Raw genomic sequence first — 22,778 nt, 5'->3', positions numbered from 1 at the left:
CTATACCACTCCTGGGCATATACCCAGAGGATTCCCCAGCATATAATAAGGATACATGCTCCACTATGTTCATAGCAGCCCTATTTATAATAGCCAGAAGCTGGAAAGAACCCAGATGTCCCTTAACGGAGGAATGGGTAGAGAAAATGTGGTATATATACACAATGGAGTACTGTTCAGCCATTAGAAACAATGAATTCATGAAATTCTTAGACAAATGGATGGAACTGGAGAACATCATCCTAAGTGAGGTAACCCAGTCTCAAAAGAACATTCATGGTATGCACTCACTGATAAATGGATATTAGCCTAGAAGCTTGGAATACCCAACACACAATTCACATATCAAATGATGCCCAAGAAGAAGGAAGGAGTGGCCCCTGGACCTGGAAAGGCTCAGTGCAGCAGTGTAGGGGAATACCAGCACAGGGAAGTAGGAAGGGGTGGATTGGGGAACAGGGGGAGGAAAGAGGGCTTATGGGACTTTGGGGGAGGGGGATCCAGGAAAGGGAAAATCACTTGAAATGTAAATAATGAATATATCGAATAAAAAAAAGAGGTGAAAAGTGAGAACTGATACCCTAGGTCATTATATGAATTTCCCATGTGCATCACAGCATGTACACAAACATACATATATATCCCCAAAACAAGCATTAAAACAGACACTAAAGTAGAAATCAGAATCTGTGACAGTTAATCTTGTCAATTTGATGGGATCTAGAATCACCATGGTAACGAATCTCTGCCTTGTCTTTGAGGATTTGTTTGGATTGGTTAATTGAAGTGGGAATGCACATGGGCTCTACCATTCCACAGATTATGGTGAAGGAGCAGGAAGGAGAGTGCTTACTCAGCGTGCCCGGCCTTTTGGTTATGTTTCCTCACCTTCCTCACTGAGACAGGCTATGTTCTCTAAAATGAAAACCCTTCCTTAAGCTGATTTTGTCAAGAATTGTGTTGCAGCACTCAAATAAATATCTAATAGAGATATATTCTTCTTTTAGAACCTATTTACAATGAAATTTAATTTGTAAAAATTTTAGAATAAGATTAAAAATAACTAATAATAACAGAATTGTGCTAGACATGATAGCACATGTCTGTAATACCAACACGTGGTAGAACAAGAAGTATAGGAGTTAAGGATCATTCTCAGCCACAGAGTCAAGAGTTTAGCCTATGCTAAATGAGACCCTGCATTGAAAAATAAATTATAATTATACCATACCAAATTGTAATTATCTCTATTCTTGCTCTTTGGAGTTATTTTTAAGCAAAATGTGTTATCTAAACATAAACACTGCAGAGCCCTCAAAGGTCACTGAATTATCACTAACAGGTAACATGTACTACATGGATATGCTGGGGGAAAATTCCTCATCCTACAGACTTCATGACCCTAACAAGCATGATATGTAATTTAAAATATGAATTGTTCATTTAGAATTTTTCCATTTAATATTTCCACACCACAATTGGCCACTAACAAGATTCAAAGAAATGTAAAGCAGAAATAAAGGAGAATGACTATATTAACTTAATCCAAAAGAAAACAAGGAAAAAAATGGTCAAATGGAATATAAAAGGCATTTGTTTAAACCTAACCATTTTAAAAAGCACATGAAATATAAACAATCTGAAACACCAAGTAACAGCCAGCAATGGTCACCTTAGTAAGCAGAGCCAGCAGAGCCTGGGGCCATGGCCCAGTGTTTACAAACACTGCTGCTCTTCCTGAGGATCCACATGGGGGCTGACAACCACCTAAATCCAGTTCTAGGGGATCTGACTTAATGCCCTCTCCGGCCTCTATGAACACACAGCACTCACACACAAAAATAATTTAAAATTAAAAAAAAAAAAAAAACTCTATTGAAACAAAACTCAGTCAAGATATAAAGGCTCAGTACAATTTCTAAAATCTAAAAAAAAAGTCACGCCAAAATGAGTAAGCTCAGAATGTAAAGACAACTGTAGTAAAGACACTTGCCACCAAGCCCAAGAACCTAAACTAAACACCCAGAAACTACATGACAGGAGAAGCAACTCCCACACGCTGTCCTCTCACCTTCATACGTGGGCCACTGACAGGCGCATGCGCACACATACACACAAAGGCTATAAGCTAGTTTTTAAATTAGCACATTTAAGAAAAGAAATTAACAGGTATCTAGTCATCAGATCTAAATCAAGGAATTATTGTATACTGAATTTGTGGAACAAACAGAAACAAACAGAAGCTGCAATCTATGGCCTTGTCATCTTTAATGGCAAGTAACAATTAGAATGGCATAAAATCAGCAGCAAAGAGAAAATCTGCAACCACCAACAAGCCATTAAGTCTCAAACTACAGGACCTTTTTTGCTGAGAGCACTTAGGCATATAAATTATAGTGTCCACAGCATGGGACACCGTAATTAAAGTCACACTGGTCCCCCAAAGTTCACTCTTTCATAACACTCTAGGAGAGCCGTCATGAAACTACAGCCTTCCTTGATTCTAGCCAAGCATTCCGTCTTCTTCAAAAAGCTATGAGAGAATAATGATAAACACATACCTTTTCCAGATGAAAAAGGATAGGATAAACAAGTATAACACAATGCCATAGACTTCTAATTACAGCCAACAGCAGTGAAAACTTCCTCAGCAAGTAAAGGGCAAGTGATTTGGTAGAACCAATGTAAGCCAAGTCTGGATTCATGCAACAAGACTTTCAGGCTCATATGTGACATAAAAGAGACAAGGCAGACTACAGCTAAAACTGTTTGCTGCTGTTGCATGCACATACTTTTTAAATCAGATATTTATAATAAAGTATCACGTTCCAAACAGATAAATTAGAGTCTCCCTTTCACTGTTCCTAGACTCCGGACATAGGAAACGTTCAGAAAACCATGATCTCTTCCATTCCCAAATTCTTAAATTTTTAAAACTATGTTATTGGGTCATATTTCACCCACCCAAAGGTTATCTGCTTTGGTTTTTTAACTTATATCTTTATCTTAATCAGCTGTGAAAAGACACCAAGACAACTCTTGCAAAAGAGCATTTTTAATTGTGAGCTTGGTTATAGTTTCATACAGTTAGCCCATTATCAGGAGCTTGGCAGCAGTCATGAAGCTAGAAGAGTTGCTGAGAACTACATACTGATCCACAGGGAGAAAGAACAGCACTGGGCCTACTGTGGGCTTGAAACCACAAGCCTACCCCCAGGAACACACTTCCTCCAACAAGGCCACACCTCCTAATCCTTCTCAAACAGTGCCACTCCCTGATGACTAAGCATTCCAATAAGAAGGGACTATGGGGGCCATTCTCATTCAAACCGTTACAACTAAATAATACTTAATGCTAAAATTAATCATTAAACAAATGTTAATTTTTCCTTAAAAACTTCAATGTACAATGCTGTGGTGAATATGCTTGGCCCTGAGAGTGCCACCATTAGATATGGCCTTGTTGGAGGATGGGTAGTGACTGTCAGGGTGGGCTTTGAGGGCCTTGGCTTGTATACTCAGTGAGGGGGAAAGTCTTCCATTTGCGTTCAGAACAAGATGCCTTCAGGACTCTCAGCTCCTCCAGCACCAAGCCTGCCTGGATGGATATTACCATGATGATAATAAACTGAACCTCAGAACCTGTAAGCAAGTCACAATTAAATGTTGTCCTTTATAAGAATTTCCTTGGTCATGGTGTCTCTTAACAGCAGTAAAACCCTAACTAATACAAATACCTACTACAGTGGTTTAATAAAAATGTTCCCCATATGTCGGATGTTTGAATACTTGGTCCCCAGTTCATGGCACTATTGGAGAAGTGGAGGAGATGTGGCCTCAAGTGTCATTAAAGGTAGACTTTGAGAGTTTAGAAATTTCACACTACTTTGAGTCCCCCCTCACTCTTCTTTATTCCTGCATTTGAAGACATGAGCTCTCCACCTGTCGTGCCTCCATAACGGCTCTGGCCTGCCATGCATCCACTTTGCCATTAGGGCCTCTTATCTATCCATCTGGAACTACAAGCTAAAATAAACTTTCTCTCCCTTAAGATGCTCTTGGTCATGGTATTTTATCACAGCAAAAGAAAGCAACTCAGACACCTATCTTTCTATATTATTCTTCAGTGAGATTAATTTCTAATTATGTGAGCATGTGAACTTGATAAGTCTTTTTTAACTCATTAAAAAAAAAAAAAAAAAACAGCTAACAATGCCATAATTTACTCCAGAAGCACACCCTTGAATTCCTGTACTCACCTCTATAATCTGTTTCCACTTCTCTGGAGCCACTGGCTTAGTTCCATTGGCTCCCTATCATTTTTCTCTAGAATATAACAAATGAAAAGTAACATTCTCTGAAATCATTTCCTGCAATCTTTTCTACTGTGAATAACCAGTTTACTTCCTACTTTAAAGATGTAATTGAGCTGCTTACCAACTTAAACTCAGTTGCAACGAATAGATAAGTGCATAATGTCACTGTGATGGTTTATACATGCTTGGCCCAGGGAGTGGCACTAATAGGAGGTGTGGCACTGCAGGCCTGGCCTTAAGACCCTCATCCTAGCTACCTGGAAGTGAGTCTTCCACTAGCATCCTTCAGATGAAGATGCAGAACTCTCAGCTCTGCCTGCATCATGCCTGCCTCTAGATGCTGCCATGCTACCACCTTGTTGATGATGAAATGAACCTCTGAACCTATAAGCCAGCCCAATTAATTGTTATCCTTTGTAAGATTCGCCTTGGTCATGGTATCTGTTTACAGCATCTGTACATTTAAAAGTGGAATAGAGCCAGGCAGTGGTGGTACATGCCTGTAATCCCAGCACTCTGGGAGGCAGAGGCAAGCAGATTTCTGAGTTCAAGGCCAGCCTGGTCTACAGAGCGAGTTCCAGGATAGCCAGGGCTACACAGAGAAACCCTGTCTCAAAAAAACAAAATCCAAAAAACCAAAAAACCAAAACACCAAAAAACCAAAAAAAATAAAAAAAATTAAAAAAAAAAAAAACAAACAAAAAAACAAAAACGTGGAATAGAGGCCAGCTTTTAATCCCTGTACTGAGGAGACAGAGGGAGGCAAATTTGTGGAACTTAAAACTGCCCTTGTCTACAAAGGTCATCTGGAGCTATAATGTGAAACCCTATCTTAAAAAAAAGAAAGAAGAAAGGGAGGGAGGGAAGAAAGGGAGGAAGGAAGGAGATAATAAGTAGTACTTTATGTATATCTTACTAAAATATAATCAAAAGACATTTTATAACGATATAGAAATAGCCAAAAATAACATGAAAACATGTTAAACATTATTAGTTACTGTGAAAATACACATACAATATCACTCATACTCAGTTGTTATTAAATAAAAGGAAAATACTGGTTTTATAAATATAAGCAAAGAATAATGAATTCTTGAATATTACAAGTGAAAATATAAAATGGCAGGGTTATTACAGGAAAGAGTTTGGCAAGTCATCCAAATGTTAAGCAAAGAATTACCACATGGACCCAGAAACACTTCCCATGGAACTAGACCCAAGAGAAATGTAGGCTGGTGTTCTTCAAAAGCTTGTACATAACATTTGCAATCCCATCATTCTTCTTAACAGCCACAATGTTATCCAGCCATGAAAACAAAGTGCTCATATACTCTGAAATAACTAATTTCCTATTCTGGTGACAAACAAAGCAAATTATAAAAGAGTGCATTTAATTGGGCTTACAGTTTCAAAGGGTTAGAGTGAATGACCATCATCTTGGGGAATGTGACAGCAGGCAGATAGGGCAGGCACAGAAGCAGCAGAGGAGAGCGCACACCTGGGTTTCCCCCAAATAGGAGGCAAAGAGCACATAGGAATGGCAAGAGGTTTTTGAAACCTCAAAGCTCATCCCCTTGACACAATTCCAACAAGACCACTTCTCCTAATCCTTCCCAAACAGCTCCACAAACTGGGAACCAAGTATTCAAACACATAGCTCTATAGAAGCCATTCTCATACCACATACTCTAGGACTTAAATGAACCTCTAAAAACTTTTAAGTAAAAGATACTAGACTTGAATATAACATTATATTACTTTTATGTAACATATTAGATTATACAAACCCACAGAGATAGAAAGCAGATTAGAACAAGCATCAGTAGATACAAAGTATTTTAGTGAAGTTATAAAAGGTTCTGAAACTAGGTTGTGCTGGAGGTTGCAAAAGATTATGAATACAATAACCCATATACTAAGTATAATATCTACTACTATCTACTGGGTTGTATACTTTTAATGGTTAATTATGTATTCACTTCACATTTCACTTACACTGTGTGAAACTACATAGAAAAAGAAGTTAGCACTCTAACCATGACAGCAAAGCATCAATTCAGCCAATAAAAGTGAAAGATAGCTATTGAAGGAAGGCACTGAGAGATCTGAAGCAAAGGGAAGAGGATAAGGTCAACAGCATAGCCATAAACTGGTGACAACAGAGTAACGATTGTAATGTTAAGGACAAAGAATGTGTTGCTGCAGCCTTTTCTAATGATACTGCTGGTCAATGAAATAACCGAAGGCGAACAACCAAAAGACTGTAAAACATGAGACACCACAAATTAACACCTAGTAGCAACAACCACAGAAGCACAAAAGGACCTAGCTAGGGGGTGGTCACTTGCTTGTCCCCCACAAGAATAAGGGCCTGAGTTCAGATCCCAGCATTCCTGTAAAAAGGCTGGGAACTATGGTGTAGAGAGCAGAGAAAAGAGGATCTGTGGGACTTGCTGGCCAGTCTAGTAAAATCAGTGAGCTGCAAATGGTTGCAATGCTTTTGTTGATACTTCCATTCACATCCTTAAAATACCTATTCATTCCAGTTACAACCTGAAACAAGAACTCAAACCCCAGGGCCTGACATTTTCCAGCAGCAGTTATGCAGCCAGTGTTTGGAAATTATTTAGTCACAGGCTCCACTTAATGAATTTTTATAAATTTTATTAACAAGTGTGCAGATTTTGGAGCTCTTATACAGGCCAAAATGTCAGACTTCTCAGCCTATCACAAGAATCAAGGGCTCCCTTCCCTAAAGGCAGTAAAGAGGCTACCCACGGAATAAACAAAACTCATGCTTTTAAGACTTGAAATAAGCAAGCTACAGCTAGAAACTGGACTATGTTAGTCTCATAATGACCAAGGTGATCATTAGCCTACACCAGCTGAAATGAGAAAGTATGGTAATTCCACAACCAACTTTGAGTCCATAAGGGATTCTCAGAGCATCTAAAAATGCAAGAAAAGATAATGAGAAATATATCATATAACTCCAAATTCTAAGACAGGTTTATAACTGCATCTATTAACAACAACGACGAAAAGTTTATTAAAAATATTAAAAAGTGTACCATTTTGGAGCTTTGATGTAGGTTAAAATGATTTCTTCAACCTTATTAATAATAAAGTTAATTCTATAGACAGCTTTACAAATGACTGCATTTTTTAAGTTTAAAGATTTTAAATGTGAGGAAATCTAGTGGCACAAGCTGTTAATCCCAGCACTAGGAAGGCTGAGACAGGTGGATCTCAGAGAGTTCAAGATCGCTCTACATAGCAAGTTCTAAAGACAGATAGGGCTACATAGTGATACCCTATCTCAAACAAACAGATTTTAAATACTTACTTTGTAGGTGGTACAAAAACCAGAGTTAAGTTTTAGACAAAAACCATGTAAGCTATTATACGGTTTCAATTCTTGAGTTTTGTGTCCACGGAACTTTATTAGATTACACCAGAGCATTCCTAATATGTCATAAATCAAATTCTTATGTAATGTTCAAAAAGAGAAAAAAAAATAAGTCAAAAGTAACAACTCCAAAGGATTTAAAGGTAGGGACAATGCCTGACACAGTAAGTGAGAGTAAACCGGAAAGAGTTAAATGCATTACTAATGAAGTTTCTAAATGTAAAACAGTTTTGAGGGAACAGCAAGGTAGTCTTCATTTTACCTAATACAAGGTGTTTCCTTTCACAGCCTCTAAATGTTGTAATTATGTCGGGTAGTGGCAGTGTACCCTGGCAGTGGTGCTGCGCGCCTTTGATCCCAGCACTTGGGAGGAAGAGGCAGGTAGATCTAGGACACCCAGGCTACACAGAGAAACTCTGTCCTAAAACTCAAACAAAAAAGGTCTTGTAATTATAATCGATTACAAATACATGTTAGGGCAGTTGATTACAACCCTGTTTGCTATGAATCACTAGACATCTCTTTCTCTCAGTAAGGCTCTCAGGTCACTGCCCAGTAAGCAATCCACAGGCTTTAGAAAACTAGCTAAAACTAGCCAAGCCTCCCTAGTAAAGTTCATAACAATGGGTTTGCACATCAGCCTCAATTAAGGCTCTGCCAGCTCCTAGCCAGACTTTAGTACTAATGTTTCCTTATGCATGCCATCCAGTACCTGCTTTCTAACTTTAATTTCCCAAGTCCTCTCTTGTATGAAGCTTTGTTTGGTTGGAGTCCTTCAGTTGTACACACAGTTAGGATTTTTTAACTTTATTACAGACTACTAATCAAAGCTTAAAGCCTGAAAATAGTTTTAAATATCATGAAAATGTCATTTCAATTATGATTTTTGTCAAACTTTAATTCCAATTAACATAAACCTGAGCATTACTCTCCAGAGCTGTATAATGCTAAATAATTTTTCCAAATGTCAAATGCTATTTTCAAAAATTCTTTCTCCCCAAAAATTTTAAACATTTGTAAGATACACTTATTTTGAGAGTGGTTTGCTTATGAAGTGGACCCTTTGTTGAACATACCACAAAATTCAAACCTTAAATACTGTGCAAGCAAGGAATCCCATCACTCCTGCAGGGGCCATCTGCATGGCCCAGTATCAAATACTAGTTGTAGATTGCACTAAGTTGCCTACTACAGATCTGATGCCATACCATCTGCAATTAGTTGCCATCTGTCTTCTTTAAAATGTGTGTCTTATAGGACATCTGGTCTTGAACCTTCTACTTTCCCACTGAAAAAATACTTAGTGTCAGGGTAATTTTCTTTCTTTTACTGTAGAGTACCACATGGATGGTCTAGCCATGTCCAGATTTTTTTTTAAAAAAAATCTTAAATTCAAGTAATGATTAAATTCAAAAATCTTAAATTCAAGATGATTGGTCAAGAACTATTAATTACAAAATATAACTATAAAGGGAAACTAGGTGGCAATATAACTAGCTGCAGATTTGTAAATAAATCTCAAATACTAGACGTTCACAAGATAAATTTTTGTGAGAATGTAACATTGGCCTATTATTCCAAGAATCTCATTATTAAAGTAAGAGTGGATAATACAGACTTGAAATCAAAGCTTAGATAGATAGATAGATAGATAGGAGTCCAATGAGTTACTCTAACAAAGTATCTACTTCAAATAGAAAATAATTTTAATAGTTCATAAATAAACCTAATTTCACAGAAATTAAAGTTCTATTAAGATAAACTAAAATCATTTTATAGTTCTTATAAAATGGGATTTCAATCATACTCTAAAGACTGGAAAGCAATCAGACAATAGTAGAGCAAGTATACCCAAGTAGAGTCCCAGCACAAAGGTTAACTCAAGGCCAATTATGCTTACAAAGCAAGCTCCTGTCTCAGAGAATAGTAAGAATACAGACCAAGAGTGCTGAGGAAGCAGCAACCAAACTGAATGGCACAGGCACGTTACTGCAGGGTAAGTGGGAAAAAAATTTTTTTCACAGAAGTCTAATATTCTAACCTATTTCCTCCCTAAATTCATAGATCTTAGGCTGATACTGCTTAAAGCAAATACTGTTAACTTTGCAAAATCTCTAACAGACACAATAGACAGACTGACTGAATGACTTTGAGCCAGCAAGACAGCTCAACCAGTAAGAGTATCTGCCACCAGATCTAATCACCTGAGTTCAATCCCTGGGACTCACAAGGTGGAAAGAGAGAACCAATTCCCACAAGTTGGCCTTTGACCTTCATATGGGCATATGGCACACACACATTCCCACAAACAAATAAGTAAACTTAATTTAAAAACCTTAGCTCACACAAAATATGATTCTGAAAACAAGCCTTCAAAAACAATGAAATCTGGTATAAAGATGGATGTCTCTTCATCTTCCCTAAAAAGATCAATTGTCTGATCTAGATATGTCATGTAAGTAAAAAGTCATATACGACCTCTGTAAAAAATTCAAAACAATTTTTTAACTTTTACCAATTTTGACTAGAATTAGATCAACTAGTAAAAATCTCATTGAAAACTGGAGTTGATCAGTCCTCTCATTTATTCTGTATATAGGTAATGAGAAATTTACATGATCCCTAGTACAAAGGGCTATGACTAACTAATCAAAATTTATATAAAAACATCCTTTAGATATTTTATCCAAATTTAAGAACATCTTTTTGTAAATCATGCTACTTTCATAGACACGTGTAGAAAATAAGTATTTATTTGAGAGTGGACATACCACCAAAGCTAAGATATGTCAAATCAGATTACTATGGAAAGTAATAATATTAGCAACTAGGTTCTGCAGTTTCTTACCTGTATTCCATCTTTAAGTTTCAAGATGCATTCCATTGTATTGATGGTAATTACCACAGGTTCTGAGCCCAATTTTGTCCATGGTACATGAATTCTCAGTTCATGGATATGGCCACTTAAAAAAGTGAATGGTAATTTCAGTTCCTTAAAACACAAAATATTAAAAAGAAGTTAGTAAATACTTGTGTTTTTATTCTCATATAAAAGCTCATTTCTTAGTTCCTGAAGAGAACACCAATGGCTTATGCTCTAAGAATAAGAATCGACAAATGGGACCTCATAAAACTGCAAAGCTTCTGTAAGGCAAAGGACATGGTCAATAGGACAAAATGGCAGCCAACAGATAGGGAAAAGATCTTTACCAACCCTACATCCAATAGAGGGCTAATATCCAACATATACAAAGAACTCAAGAAGTTAGACTCCAGAGAGTCAAATAACCCTATTAAAACATGGGACACAGAGCTAAACAGGGAATTCTCAACTGAGGAAACTTGAATAGCTCTAAAGCACCTAAAGAAATGTTCAGCATCCTTAGTTATCAGGGAAATGCAAATCAAAACAACACTGAGATTCCACCTCACACCAGTCAGAATGGCTAAGATGAAAAACTCGGGACAGCAGATGCTGGAGAGGATGTGGAGAAAGAGGAACACTTCTCCATTGTTGGTGAGATTGCAAGCTGGTAAAACCACTCTGGAAATCAGTTTGGCAATTCCTCAGAAAATAGAAATAATACTACCTGAGGACCCAGCTATACCACTCCTGGGCATATACCCAGAAGATGCTCCTACATGTAATAAAGACACATGCTCCACTATGTTCATAGCTGTCTTATTTATAATAGCCAGAAGGTGAAAAAAAACCCAGATATCCTTCAACAGAGGAATGGATACAGAAATTGTGGTATATACACACAACGGAGTACTATTCAGCTATTAAAAACAATGAATTCATGAAATTCTTAGGCAAATGGATGGAGCTAGAAAGTGTCATCCTGAGCGAGGTAACCCAATCACAAAAGAACACACATGGTATGCACTCACTAATAAGTGAATGTTAGCCCAAAAACTGAAAATAAACAAGTTACAAATCACCCAGCACAGGAAGCTCAAGACAAAGTGAGGGTGCTTTGGTTTCTCTAAAAAAGGGAACAAAATACTCACAGGAGCAATAAAGCAGATGAAGTGTGGAGCAGAGACTGAAGTAAAGGCCACCCAGAGATTGCCCTACCTGGGGATTCATCCTATAAACAGTCACCAAACCCGACACTACTATGGACGACAAGAAGCATATACCAAAAGGAGCATGCCATGGCTGTCTCCAGAGGGGCCCTGCCAGAGCCTTACAAATATAGAGGCAAATGCTAGCGGCCAACCATTGGACTGGGTGGGCGGGGAGTGAGAGGGGTCCCCAATGGAGGACCTAGAGGGTCGTCCGGAGAAGCTGAAGGTGTTTACAGTCCCACGGGAAAACAACAATGTTGGCTACCCAGACACCCCAGGGCTCCCAGGGACTAAACCATCAACCAAGGGGTACACATGGTTCCAGTCAAAAATGTCTGAGGAATGCCTTGTTGGGCATCAGTGGGAGGAGTGGTCCTTGGTCCTGTGAAGGCTCAATAGATGCCCCAACAAAGGGAAATCGAGGGGGGGAGGAGGCGGAAGTGGGTTGGGTGGAGGGGCATATACTAGGAAGCAGGGGGTGGGAGGAGGGCTTGGGGGTCTTTGGGGAGGGGGGAAATTGGGAAAGGTTTTACCACTGGCAATGTAAATGAAGATGGCATTCAATAAATAAAAAAGCTCATTTCTTAAAGAAAAGTTATTTTAAAAAAAACAAGAGCATTACTTCTACTTAAAATCACAATAAACTTGTTTAACTACATGTAATAATAAACTATTTTTTAAACGTGCTGCACAAGTCACATTTAAAAAGTTATCTAAATTATCCAGGCTTCAGTTCCCTACTCTGCCTAATAAGAACAGCCCACCATCTGGGATAAATACTACAGACTTATAGATGCTGGTGTAGCAGCAATTACAGAAGGAGTTAACAGCAAAACCTGAGCTATCCCATCATGACATTCTTCTTAAATCTCAAACAATATACCTCAAAAAAATCTTCCTAAAACAAGCAGGAAAAAGAGGCTTACCTCCAGACAGACTGACCTAACAAAACACAAACTTCATGAACTACTTCGTTGCACCTGCTTAAATATTCAACCTCGATATGATGAGGTCATCATTTGAAATGCTTCCAATTACTGTCCACTATTATTAGGCAAAAGTTTAAAAAGTAAACATAAACTTGACCAAAATTACTTCATATTAATCTCACTTCTAGACAAGATTTTTTGACAATTCAAAAACTATATTTGCTATATCTGCATAATACTGCAGCTATTTGTAAATTTAATAACTAAGAAACATATGTTTTTTGCTTGCATACTTGTTTCAGTAACATAATAAAAATACAGCTAAACATAGGCAGTACATGCAAGTGGCTGAAACCAGTGCTGTGGAACCATCAGATGGACTCAAATCCTGTCTCTGTCAAATACTAAGCCAGTCTTACTGAACAAACCATCTCACATGACTCTCATTATCTGCAACTTTTGGAGAAGAATAATAGTTTTGAGTATTAACCAATTCATTTCTTATAAAGTGATGAAACTCTGCCTTTCTCATACAGAACCCATTCTAAGGATGCTAAGGAATACTAACAGTATGACTATCGCTATCATATAAGTGTGGATTCGAATGTAAGACTACAACCAGTGGGGTTTTTTGTTTGTTTCAGGGGGTTTTTTGTTGTTGTTGTTGTTTGGTTTGGTTTGGTTTGGTTTGGTTTGGTTTGGTTTGGTTTGGTTTGGTTTGGTTTGGTTTTGCGAGACAGGGTTTCTCTGTGTAGTCCTGGCTGTCCTGGAACTCACTTTGTAGGCCAGGCTGGCCTCAAACTCAGAAATCCGCCTGCCTCTGCCTCCCAGAGTGCTGGGATTACAGGTGTGCGCCACCACCGCCCGACTTTTTTTTTGTTTTTTGTTTTGTTTTGTTTTGTTTGCCTAAAGCCAGACTACTAAAGTTTGGTTGTTGCAAGTCTTTTTTATTACAGAAAGCTTACTGTAATATAATAATATTATATTGTAATGTAATGTAATAATGTAATGTAATAATAACTTCTTCAAATACAGTTCCACTCACACAAGATGATATGCTACTCAGTATTTACAACACGAGATTACTAAACACTGCATACCAAGCACAATTGTAAGTGAGACTCTTGCATGGAATCATTGAACCACAAGAATTAAAGGTAAATACTCTCATCCACCTTTTAGGATGAAGAATCTGAGGCATGAAGAATTGGGTAATTTCACTAAATGAAATCTGGAGGCAAGACAGACTACAAATCACCCCAGGTCCAGATCCTTGCTATTAAGCACTGCTGCTGGCCATCGTCCTCCTCCTCTAGCACTGACTTCAATCACACCACTATGTAGTTTCTTGGACAATGACTGTTTCCACCTCTCGCACCTCTTAACTTATGCAACACTGTATTTGCAAAATGTCTAACAAAGCTACAATCTATGAACACAAATCAGAAGTTTTCAGAGAAAAGATACCTTGATTAAATTCAAGAATTTAGTGTTAATGGAAGGCTAGCTCAGCTGATGAAAACAGAAGCAGTTCTCTATATTAGCAAATGGAATTCTAAACCATACAAGCCATGTCCGTGGTACAAATCCAATTCAACATTTAGTAATCATCTGATTATCAGCAAAGTGTTTAGACAAAGTATTGCGATAAACAAGTAAGAATACATGAACTTTGAAAAGGGGGAAATATAAATGTTAATTATTGTAACAACTAGACCTTGAAGTAACCAAAACCAAATTCCTGTTATTTCTACTTCTTGAAATGTAAGTCTACATCTTAAAAGTGGTACTGCTATAAGCCTTTACTGGAGTATTTACACATCTCCTTAGAGCCCACGATGAAGCTGAGATAGTATTGTGAGGCTCTGTGCTTGATCAACAGAGCTACAGGAAAGGAAAGGGGAGGGAGAGGCACTCCCCTAAGAGAGCAGTGTCTGTGGCTGGACAGAGGATATTACTAGCCAAGATTTAAGTGGAGGGCTGAATAGCTCTCAGAAATCTAGTTCTAACTAACTATAATCCAAGCTTTTCCAGAAGTTGAGGCGGGAGGAACAAGTCTCAGCCTAGGAAACACAGAGCTTCATCTACAGGACCAGTTACTTTTAGATAAGTTAAAGTGAAGGTCGGGCGGGGGGAGGGAGAGGTATTCTTTTTAAAAAGAGCATAAAAATAAATTTTAAATATTAACTGAACATAAAAGGTAAGAAACATAAAAATAAGTTTACATCAAACTTAAAACCTTTGGATAGAAAAAAAATCATGAGCCACATTAACAATTAGCAGATGTGAGAGAAAATACATGAAAACCATATATCTGGGGGCTGGAGAGATGGCTCAGCGGTTAAGAGTACTGACTGGTCTTCCAAAGGTCTTGAGTTCAAATCCCAGCAACCACATGGCGGCTCACAACTATCTGTAATGTGATCTGATGCCCTCTTCTGGGGTGTCTGAAGACAGCTACAGTGTACTTACATATAATAAATAAATAAATCTTTAAAAAAACAACATGTATCTGGAAAGGCGTTAATATCTAATGAATAAGGAGAATTTCCAACATTTAACAACTATCTACCGATCCGTCTTCCTTTTAAAGCTGCATGAGCCACACGCAGCAGCACACACCTGTGACCTGAGCACCTGAGCAGAAGGCAGGCAGATCTCTTGGAATTTGAGAACAGCCAAGACTACATAGTGAGTTTTGGGATAACCAAGTCTACATAGTAAGACATTGTCCCAAAAAAGCAAAAGTAAATAATAAACAACTTGACAGAAACTTCTCCACAGAAGATGTACAAATGCCAACAAACATGAAAAGATGGCCATCGTTCAAATCACCAGTGTAAATGTAAGCCAGTGACCTATCATCCCTTATCTAGTAATATGTACACTATCAAAGATGTGACTCAAGACACACGAATTAATAAGGAACAAATAACAGATCCATTGTTAGAATATGAAAGTGAGTTCTTCAAAGTAATACCAGGTTGTAAAGCAAACTCACACAGAAGCGACAAGGAAGCAGATGCTTATTAATGACGTTGAGGCACTTGCCTTTCTTCTTCCAATGGAAAGGCAATTAAAAACGGGAATGCAGTGTGGCGTTGGTTCCTGCTGAACTGAAACATACCCTCCCAGACAAGTGGAGAAGCTCCTCGGCTTTCACAACTCAGGAATCTGAGAACACACACAAGGCTCCGCCCCAGTGGTCTCAGCTGTGACTGTGTAGGGCTGCACGGATACATCTTTGGGGAATGAGTCACCTACGCCGGAGGAAACATTTCAGAGATGCAGCTGTCTAAGTCAGTGGCTGTCAACCTTCCTAACCTTGTGACGCTTTAATACAGTACCTCAAGTCGTGGTAACCCTAACCGGAAAATTCTGTTGTTAATTCATAACTGTTACTTTGCTATTATGAATCAATCGGAATGCAAATGTCTGATATACAGGATATCTGACTTCACCCCGAGAAAGAGTTGTTCTAGACCGCTTCACCTCCACCCGACCCCGACCCCTCAACTCCAGCAAAGGGGTCCTGACCCACAGGCTAAGAACCACTGTTCTAAATAAACCCTCACTTACCCATGTTCCTGCAAACAAACACAAGAAACTAGTTCACCAAGCGAGACTTGGATACAACTGTTCCTTTGATCAGCACCCTACCTCAATTAAACTGATGCTGTTCATGCTTCCCCAGGAAAATAACAAAGCAGAAAGAAAGGTGGTTTTGAGGAGGACCTGTGTTACAGTGACTTGCTTGGCTATTTTTTTTTTTCAAATGAAAACATTTCCTCCTAGACTTATAAGTTTCAAAAAGCTAACGAAGTGTACCTTGATTAGAAAGCTCTTAATGTTAGATGATAAACAATAAACAGGTTAGTAATAAAGAATTACTGGAGAGAGGGCAGACTTCTGGGTGGAACAGCTTACAAATTATGCAGTGAGCTCCAGAGACACGGCACAGAGGAGCTGTCACCCATTCAAAGGTAAGAATTTCAGTATGCAGTGCCTGTGGGACGGACACTCCTAGAAGGGAGCCTAATGTACCCACAGGGCCCCAGCCAGACTTGCAGCATCAGTTCTTGGGTCTGCTGTCCCTGTCTAAAGTAAGTGGGTGTTTGTTCCCATCCTCCCAGAAAGACTCACACAACAAAATGAAGTGGTTAGCATGAATCTCAAATTGTGGCAATCAACTGTATTACAACATATGATGATATATTCAATATCCTTAGATGAACTACTAAGACAATAACTCAAAAATAATTTAGAATCAAAAGAATAAGATAAGATTAGAAAATCTCTACTACTTAATACAAAAGTACAAGGCAAAAGCACACTAGAAGAACAAAAATGACATAAGACACATTAAGTAATTTGAAAATAGGTGAAAATCCAACCATATAAATATAAGCACTAAATATAAATGAATACTCCAACCAAGACACAGACTCTCAAGTTTAAAACATAATAGGATTCAAATATATACTCTCTACAAAATAAATACTTCCTAAATAAAAAATCAAAATATATATTGTCCTAGTTTGTTTTCTATTGCTGTGATAAAACACTCCAACCTGGAGAGGAAAGGTTTATTGGCTTATATGTTATAGGCCATCATGGAAAGAAACCAAGGCAGGAATTCAGGGCAGGAACCTGGAGACCGAACTGAAGCAGAGACCATGGAGAAGTGCTACTTACTGGCTTGCTACCCCTGGTCTGCTCGGCTACTTTTCTTCTCTAACCAGACCCACCTGCCTAGGGATGGGACTGCCCACAGCAGTCCAGGCCTTCCTCTACCAGTTAGCAATTAAGAAAATGCCCCAAAAGGCATGCCGGCCAGTCTGATGAAGGCAATTACTGACTGAGCTTCCCTCTGCTGGAGTGTATCAAGTAGACAAAATAATCCATCACACATGTCATGCAAATAGTAACTACAAAAACCTAAAGTAAGTATACTACTATCAGGCAAGACAGGCATCATAAGAGAGGGAAAAATAATGTTACTAAAGATACAAATAGTTAAGAGACCAGCCTGGACTACATAAAACCCTACCCAAGTAACAGCTCTTACTAATAAAATCTACACACCTGAGCTCAGATCCCTTAGTAATGTTTTTAAATAAATAAATAGATAGAAAAATAAATAAATAAATAAATAAATAAATAAGCAGGCATAGCCTGCTTCTGTAGAGATTCTGCATAGAGATATGGTGGGAAGTGATATAGCACTACACAAGTCCATCTTTATACATGGACACAAGTGGCCATATGTGTGTCCCGCTGGCCCCCACACACATATGCAGAGGCTCAAATGCACATATACCTTATAAACATATGCCATGCTCACAAACACTACATACACATATACTCATTGCCACACCAAATAAACCAAAAAAGATCTAACAGGACACTTAATAATGATTAAAAAGATCAATTCATGAAGATCAGATAAAATATGCAAGAAGAGAGCCACAAAATACATAAAGCAAAAGCTAGAAAAACTATAAAAAGAAAAAGACACTTCAAAAATAATAGCAGGAGTTGGAAAAATGGCTCAGTGGTTAAGAACACTTGAAGCTGGAGAGCCAGGTTCAGTTCGCAGCATCCACATGGTAGCTCACAATCATCCTTAACTCCAGGGACCTTCTTTGACTTCCAAGGACAAGAGGAACACATGTATTACATAGAAATACATGCAGACGAAACACTCATATGCCTAAAATAAATTAAAAACATAAAACTAAAAAACAAATAATAGCGCGTGGTAGGCAAGATGGCTCAGCAGGTGAGGGAAGTAAGGCGCCCACCAAAGCCTGATGGCCCCAGTTCAAGCCCCAGGACCCACCTAGTAAAGAAGAGAACCAACTCCCACAAACTGTCCGATTCAAAAACAAAGTCTAGTCCCCTCACATCTGCTCCACATTTTGTTAAGAGTTTCTAGCTAGTGCAATAAAAAAAACTAAAAGCTATAAGCACTGATGGTATCTAACACATTATATATTCATTAAAAAAACACTGGCTTAAAAGATTAGAAAACCAGCATTATTTATAATATTAGACAGTGTATGGAGACAATCAATCTGAAGGAATCTAACAAAAAATGTTAAACAATTAAAAAAAAGAAACAATAAAGGTTTCTTAATCAAGATAGGAACAGCCCTAAGCACAAAGGAAAACGGGGTTAGGGTATAGGTTAGTCATAGAGCATAGGCTTAGTGCGTGTGAGCTCCTGGGTTCAATACCCAGAGCCAAAGCAACATAAAAGAAATTCCCACACAGCAATTAGGAAAGGCAAATATTCGCATTCTCAAAAAGAATATCCACATGACCAGCCAATACATATTAGAAATATTCAAATAAAATACAACGGCACATCACTGTACATCCATCAGAAAGCCAAAAATTTAAAGCAACAAACATACCAAGAAGGAGAAAAATTGGGAAACATTTAAAACCCTAAGATTGTAAATTAATACACTGTTAAACTATTAACAATCCATATTGAAATCAGACATTTACCTCCTAGGTAAACTTTAGGGAAACTAATGCTTATGTCTATAAAAATGCACACTAGAGAATGTTCATAGCCAACAATTATAAACAAGCAAAAGCTCTACTGACTGTGACATCTTAGATGATGGACTACAACAACAACACAAAGAACAAGCTGCTCCTGACTCAGCTCTATGGGTTCATCAAAGCAGCAGCAGCACTAGGAGGAGGGGGAGGAGGGGGGGGAGGAGGAGGAGGAGGAGGAGGAGGAGGAGGAGGAGGAGGAGGAGGAGGAACGCACCAGGAGCTGCTAGGCAGAAAGCACTTTAATTTAGCTGAGGCTCAATAGGTTAAAACCAAACACGTCCTTCCTGACAGAGATCTAAGTGCTGCGACATGTAACTCAGCAGCAGAACACCATCCTGAGTTCAGAACTGCACCTGAAGAACACGAACGTGCAGAAGCCCAGCAGGGTCTTGGGAGTGCGGTGTGGGGGACACACGGGCATCTTGCAGGGTGCTACAGACACCCCCTGCCGTCATCCCAATGGTGAATTCACAGGCCCATCCATACTTAAGGCTGAACCATCATACTTAGGATTTGTTCTCATTTTTAAACACTAAAATGAAAATATTAAAGGCATCCAATAATGCCTGCAGAAGAATGGGGGAAGAGCTGATTTTCTTAGTGCTTTGTCTGGGTTATCCAATAACAAGAGAACACTATGAAGCCCTGATAACCATCGCCATCAGATCAAGCTTCCCTCATCTCCTACGAAGCAGCTGCTCTCTGGCTCCTGAGCTCCCGCAGATAATGTGTATCCTCAAGCATAACAGAAGTACTTGGCATATGTCACTGATAAATGTGGTAAGTGAATTAATGAGTATGTGAGCTTTGAAGTCGATTATTTGCATCAGATCATTTCAATGCAAAAAAAAAACCCTAAAAATTGATTAATAAAGAAGTTTCCAATTTTACCATCATTCTCAATCTACATCTACTCAATCTCTGAGGACCCATAAGTAATGTCACTTTTCGTGGTAAAAGGAACAGAACTTTACATGTGTGTGCCTTTGCTGTCTTTCACACTCTTACACTGACCCAAAAGAAGAACAAGAATGTAATGTTTCCCAGATTCATATGACATTGTAACATATGCATATTTTGGCAACGCTTGAGAAATGAGTAAACAGGCTGAAAATTTCTGCTAACAAAAACAACAGAAATGTCTATCAGCCAAAAAAATGTTTGGAAATCCTAATAGAATAAGCCCTTACGAGGCAGAAAGCCTTGTATTTTTTTTTTTCTCTATAAAATGAAGTCTCTAACTACAGTAGACAAAACACACTAACAGGAAATTCATATCATTCAAAACATAGTAAGCAGGCTATATCAAGACAAAGATGTTCCAATAACAGCTGCACAGCTTACCTGTTCCAGAACATCTAACTTCAACTCGAGTTTGCTGAGAACCACGTCCCCACCCCATAGTGAAAGCTGAAGATCCGAAGGCTTTAAGTTCTTGATGTAGCGATTCACATAACTCATTAAAATTGGGGTTACATACGACTCCAGCATCTTCAAAATTAGGCGTCAAAGTCAGATCCTGAAAAGGTAAAGACGGATATTTTGTAAGTAACTGAATCGGCAGCCGGCAACTGGGAAAGCACTTCTCAGGAAGCCTGGCGAGGCCGTCCTGGAGCGTCCTCCCGGTCCGGCCGCGACCTCCCCGCTAACTGCGCGCCTCACCTGACCAGGAGCGGGCAGAGAGGCTGGAGGCGGCCGGTCCCGGCGTGGGAGGAGAGCACGGCCCCCTTCACTCCGGCCCTAGCGCAGCCCAGCCTGAGGCGGTCGACTCCCGGAACGCGGGCGGATCTCGGGCCATAGAACCCGAGCGGGCTTCAGGCCCGCTGCTGCGGCCGCCGCACCCCCAAGGTAAACACGCCACGGAGCGGCGGCGAGCGCTCCTCCTCCGGGTACCTGGCGTCCGCCGCGGAAACGCCGCACGCGTTGCGCGCCACTTCCGGGTGTGTCCGCTTCGCCGTCCGTCAGTTTTCCGCGGCGGGAACGACGCCCCTGCGCGTCTGCCTGGGACGACCCCGGCTAGGCTAGGCCGGGATCCCCGCTGCCCCCGCTCTGGGTTCGGAAAGACCTCTACGAAGCGCTCGGTGAGGAGGGCGGACCGGTAAAGTGGAGGCACCGGGAATCCGGAAGTGGCGCTGCGGGGAGACGGCGATGGCCGGGATGTGACCCAATGCCGCCCGAGAGGCTGCGGTAGCCGAAAGTCGGAGGCGGGAGAAGTAACCTTCGTTCTTCAAGCCTAGAAAATTGAGAAGCGGTTCTTTCCCATGGCTACTGGAGGAACTGGGAAGAGGAACCGGGGTTCGGTGGGGTGGGGGTAAAAGACAGGTGGGAGGAGCTAAGAAAGGCGGAAGATTTAAATGTACGGCTGAAGTTTATTTGCAAGGCCGGGAAGATGGACTTGGGAGCGCAGTTGAGATCAGAGGTGTGCAACTTGAAAGAGTACGCCTAAGCCAGGCTGTACACAGGCTCGTTCTCAAACCAGGTCAAATAGCCCCTAGGTAGCGTGCGCAGCTGCGTGGACTGGGGAGGTCTGACTTACCATCGAATATGGAGGTCCCCAAAAAGCTGGGGGAAAGTGAAAATAAGAGCCCCGAGCCAAGTAAGTGGTAAGGAATAAATTCCGTTTAAAGGCCAGTGTGGATTATGTTACGATGAAATAGATGTATAAATACTTCGTAGGTCACTTATGGGCTAACAGCAAAAACTCCGAACACCTGTCTTAGAAGATCATAGACTGGGTGGATGGAAAAGCCCGGCATATGCTGCCTTTTTTTTAAACCAGCTTCTCTTAACTTTGGGTAACTTTTGAAGAAAACACAGTGTCTTGAAAATAGTCTTCCTTTATAGGTTATTCAGTGCCCACTCATGCCTAAAACTTTTGAAATTAAAAAAAAAAATACTGTTTCTTGAGAGAATTGGGAGTTGCTATAGAAAAGGTATTCATGAGAATGCCAAAGTTCATTTTAATAGTGAAAATAATGTATTAGATTTCACATGCAGAAAAAGCAGCAAGCAGTTGCTAATTCACAGCAGCTGCTTCCTCAAAAGACTTAATAAATGACCATGTAATGTGAGTGTTATGAAAACCTAATTAGCAAAATAAACATTTTTCTTGTTACCCGAAACACTCAAACAGCAACTAGGCTGAGAAGTTTTAATATTAAAAAAAAAATCCCATAAATATATATATGTGTGTGACAATCTAATAAAACACTATCAGGATGTTACTCAGATTCTTAAAATACGTAGCAATAAATGTTTTAGCAAAAAATAATATATAGTGTGCTAAACATGAAGGTTTTCTTTTATAGCCAGGAAAAGGTGCCAAATTCCTAGCCTAAAAACATTCTCTGGACACGGCGTGTTTGTTGTATTAAAAATTAATCATTTTCAAGCCGTAAGTGTTGTTATATGATCAGTTAAAATAACTTTAATTCCTTTTTATTATTATTGTTTGTCAAGTGAGTAGGCTTTTCC

General features: G+C 39.3%; 1 protein-coding gene across 9 annotated transcripts in view; it reads right to left on the bottom strand.

The window, feature by feature from the left end:
* The window catches only part of Vps13b (vacuolar protein sorting 13 homolog B), a 564,131-nt gene extending 542,532 nt beyond the window's left edge, over positions 1–21,599 (bottom strand). For 8 of the 9 annotated variants that reach the window (XR_007973922.1, XM_052160919.1, XM_052160921.1 and 5 more), the window contains exons 1-3: positions 20,967–21,599; positions 20,649–20,823; positions 10,574–10,717 (exon numbers count right to left, since the gene is read on the bottom strand). Coding sequence is in view for 8 of the 9 variants with exons in the window: in XM_052160919.1 (XP_052016879.1) it covers positions 10,574–10,717; positions 20,649–20,795 (291 nt within the window). In the remaining variant the exon portion in view is untranslated. The remainder of the gene's footprint in view (positions 1–10,573; positions 10,718–20,648; positions 20,824–20,966) is intronic. The other variant, XM_052160920.1, reaches the window with a different exon arrangement.
* Positions 21,600–22,778: the final 1,179 nt, after the last annotated feature.

The sequence above is a fragment of the Apodemus sylvaticus genome, chromosome 17 (assembly GCF_947179515.1).
Source record: "Apodemus sylvaticus chromosome 17, mApoSyl1.1, whole genome shotgun sequence".
In the NCBI taxonomy this organism is placed as follows: Eukaryota; Metazoa; Chordata; class Mammalia; order Rodentia; family Muridae; genus Apodemus; species Apodemus sylvaticus.
The sequence above is the reverse complement of the archived record's forward strand: the minus strand, read 5'-3'. Positions and strand labels throughout refer to the sequence as shown.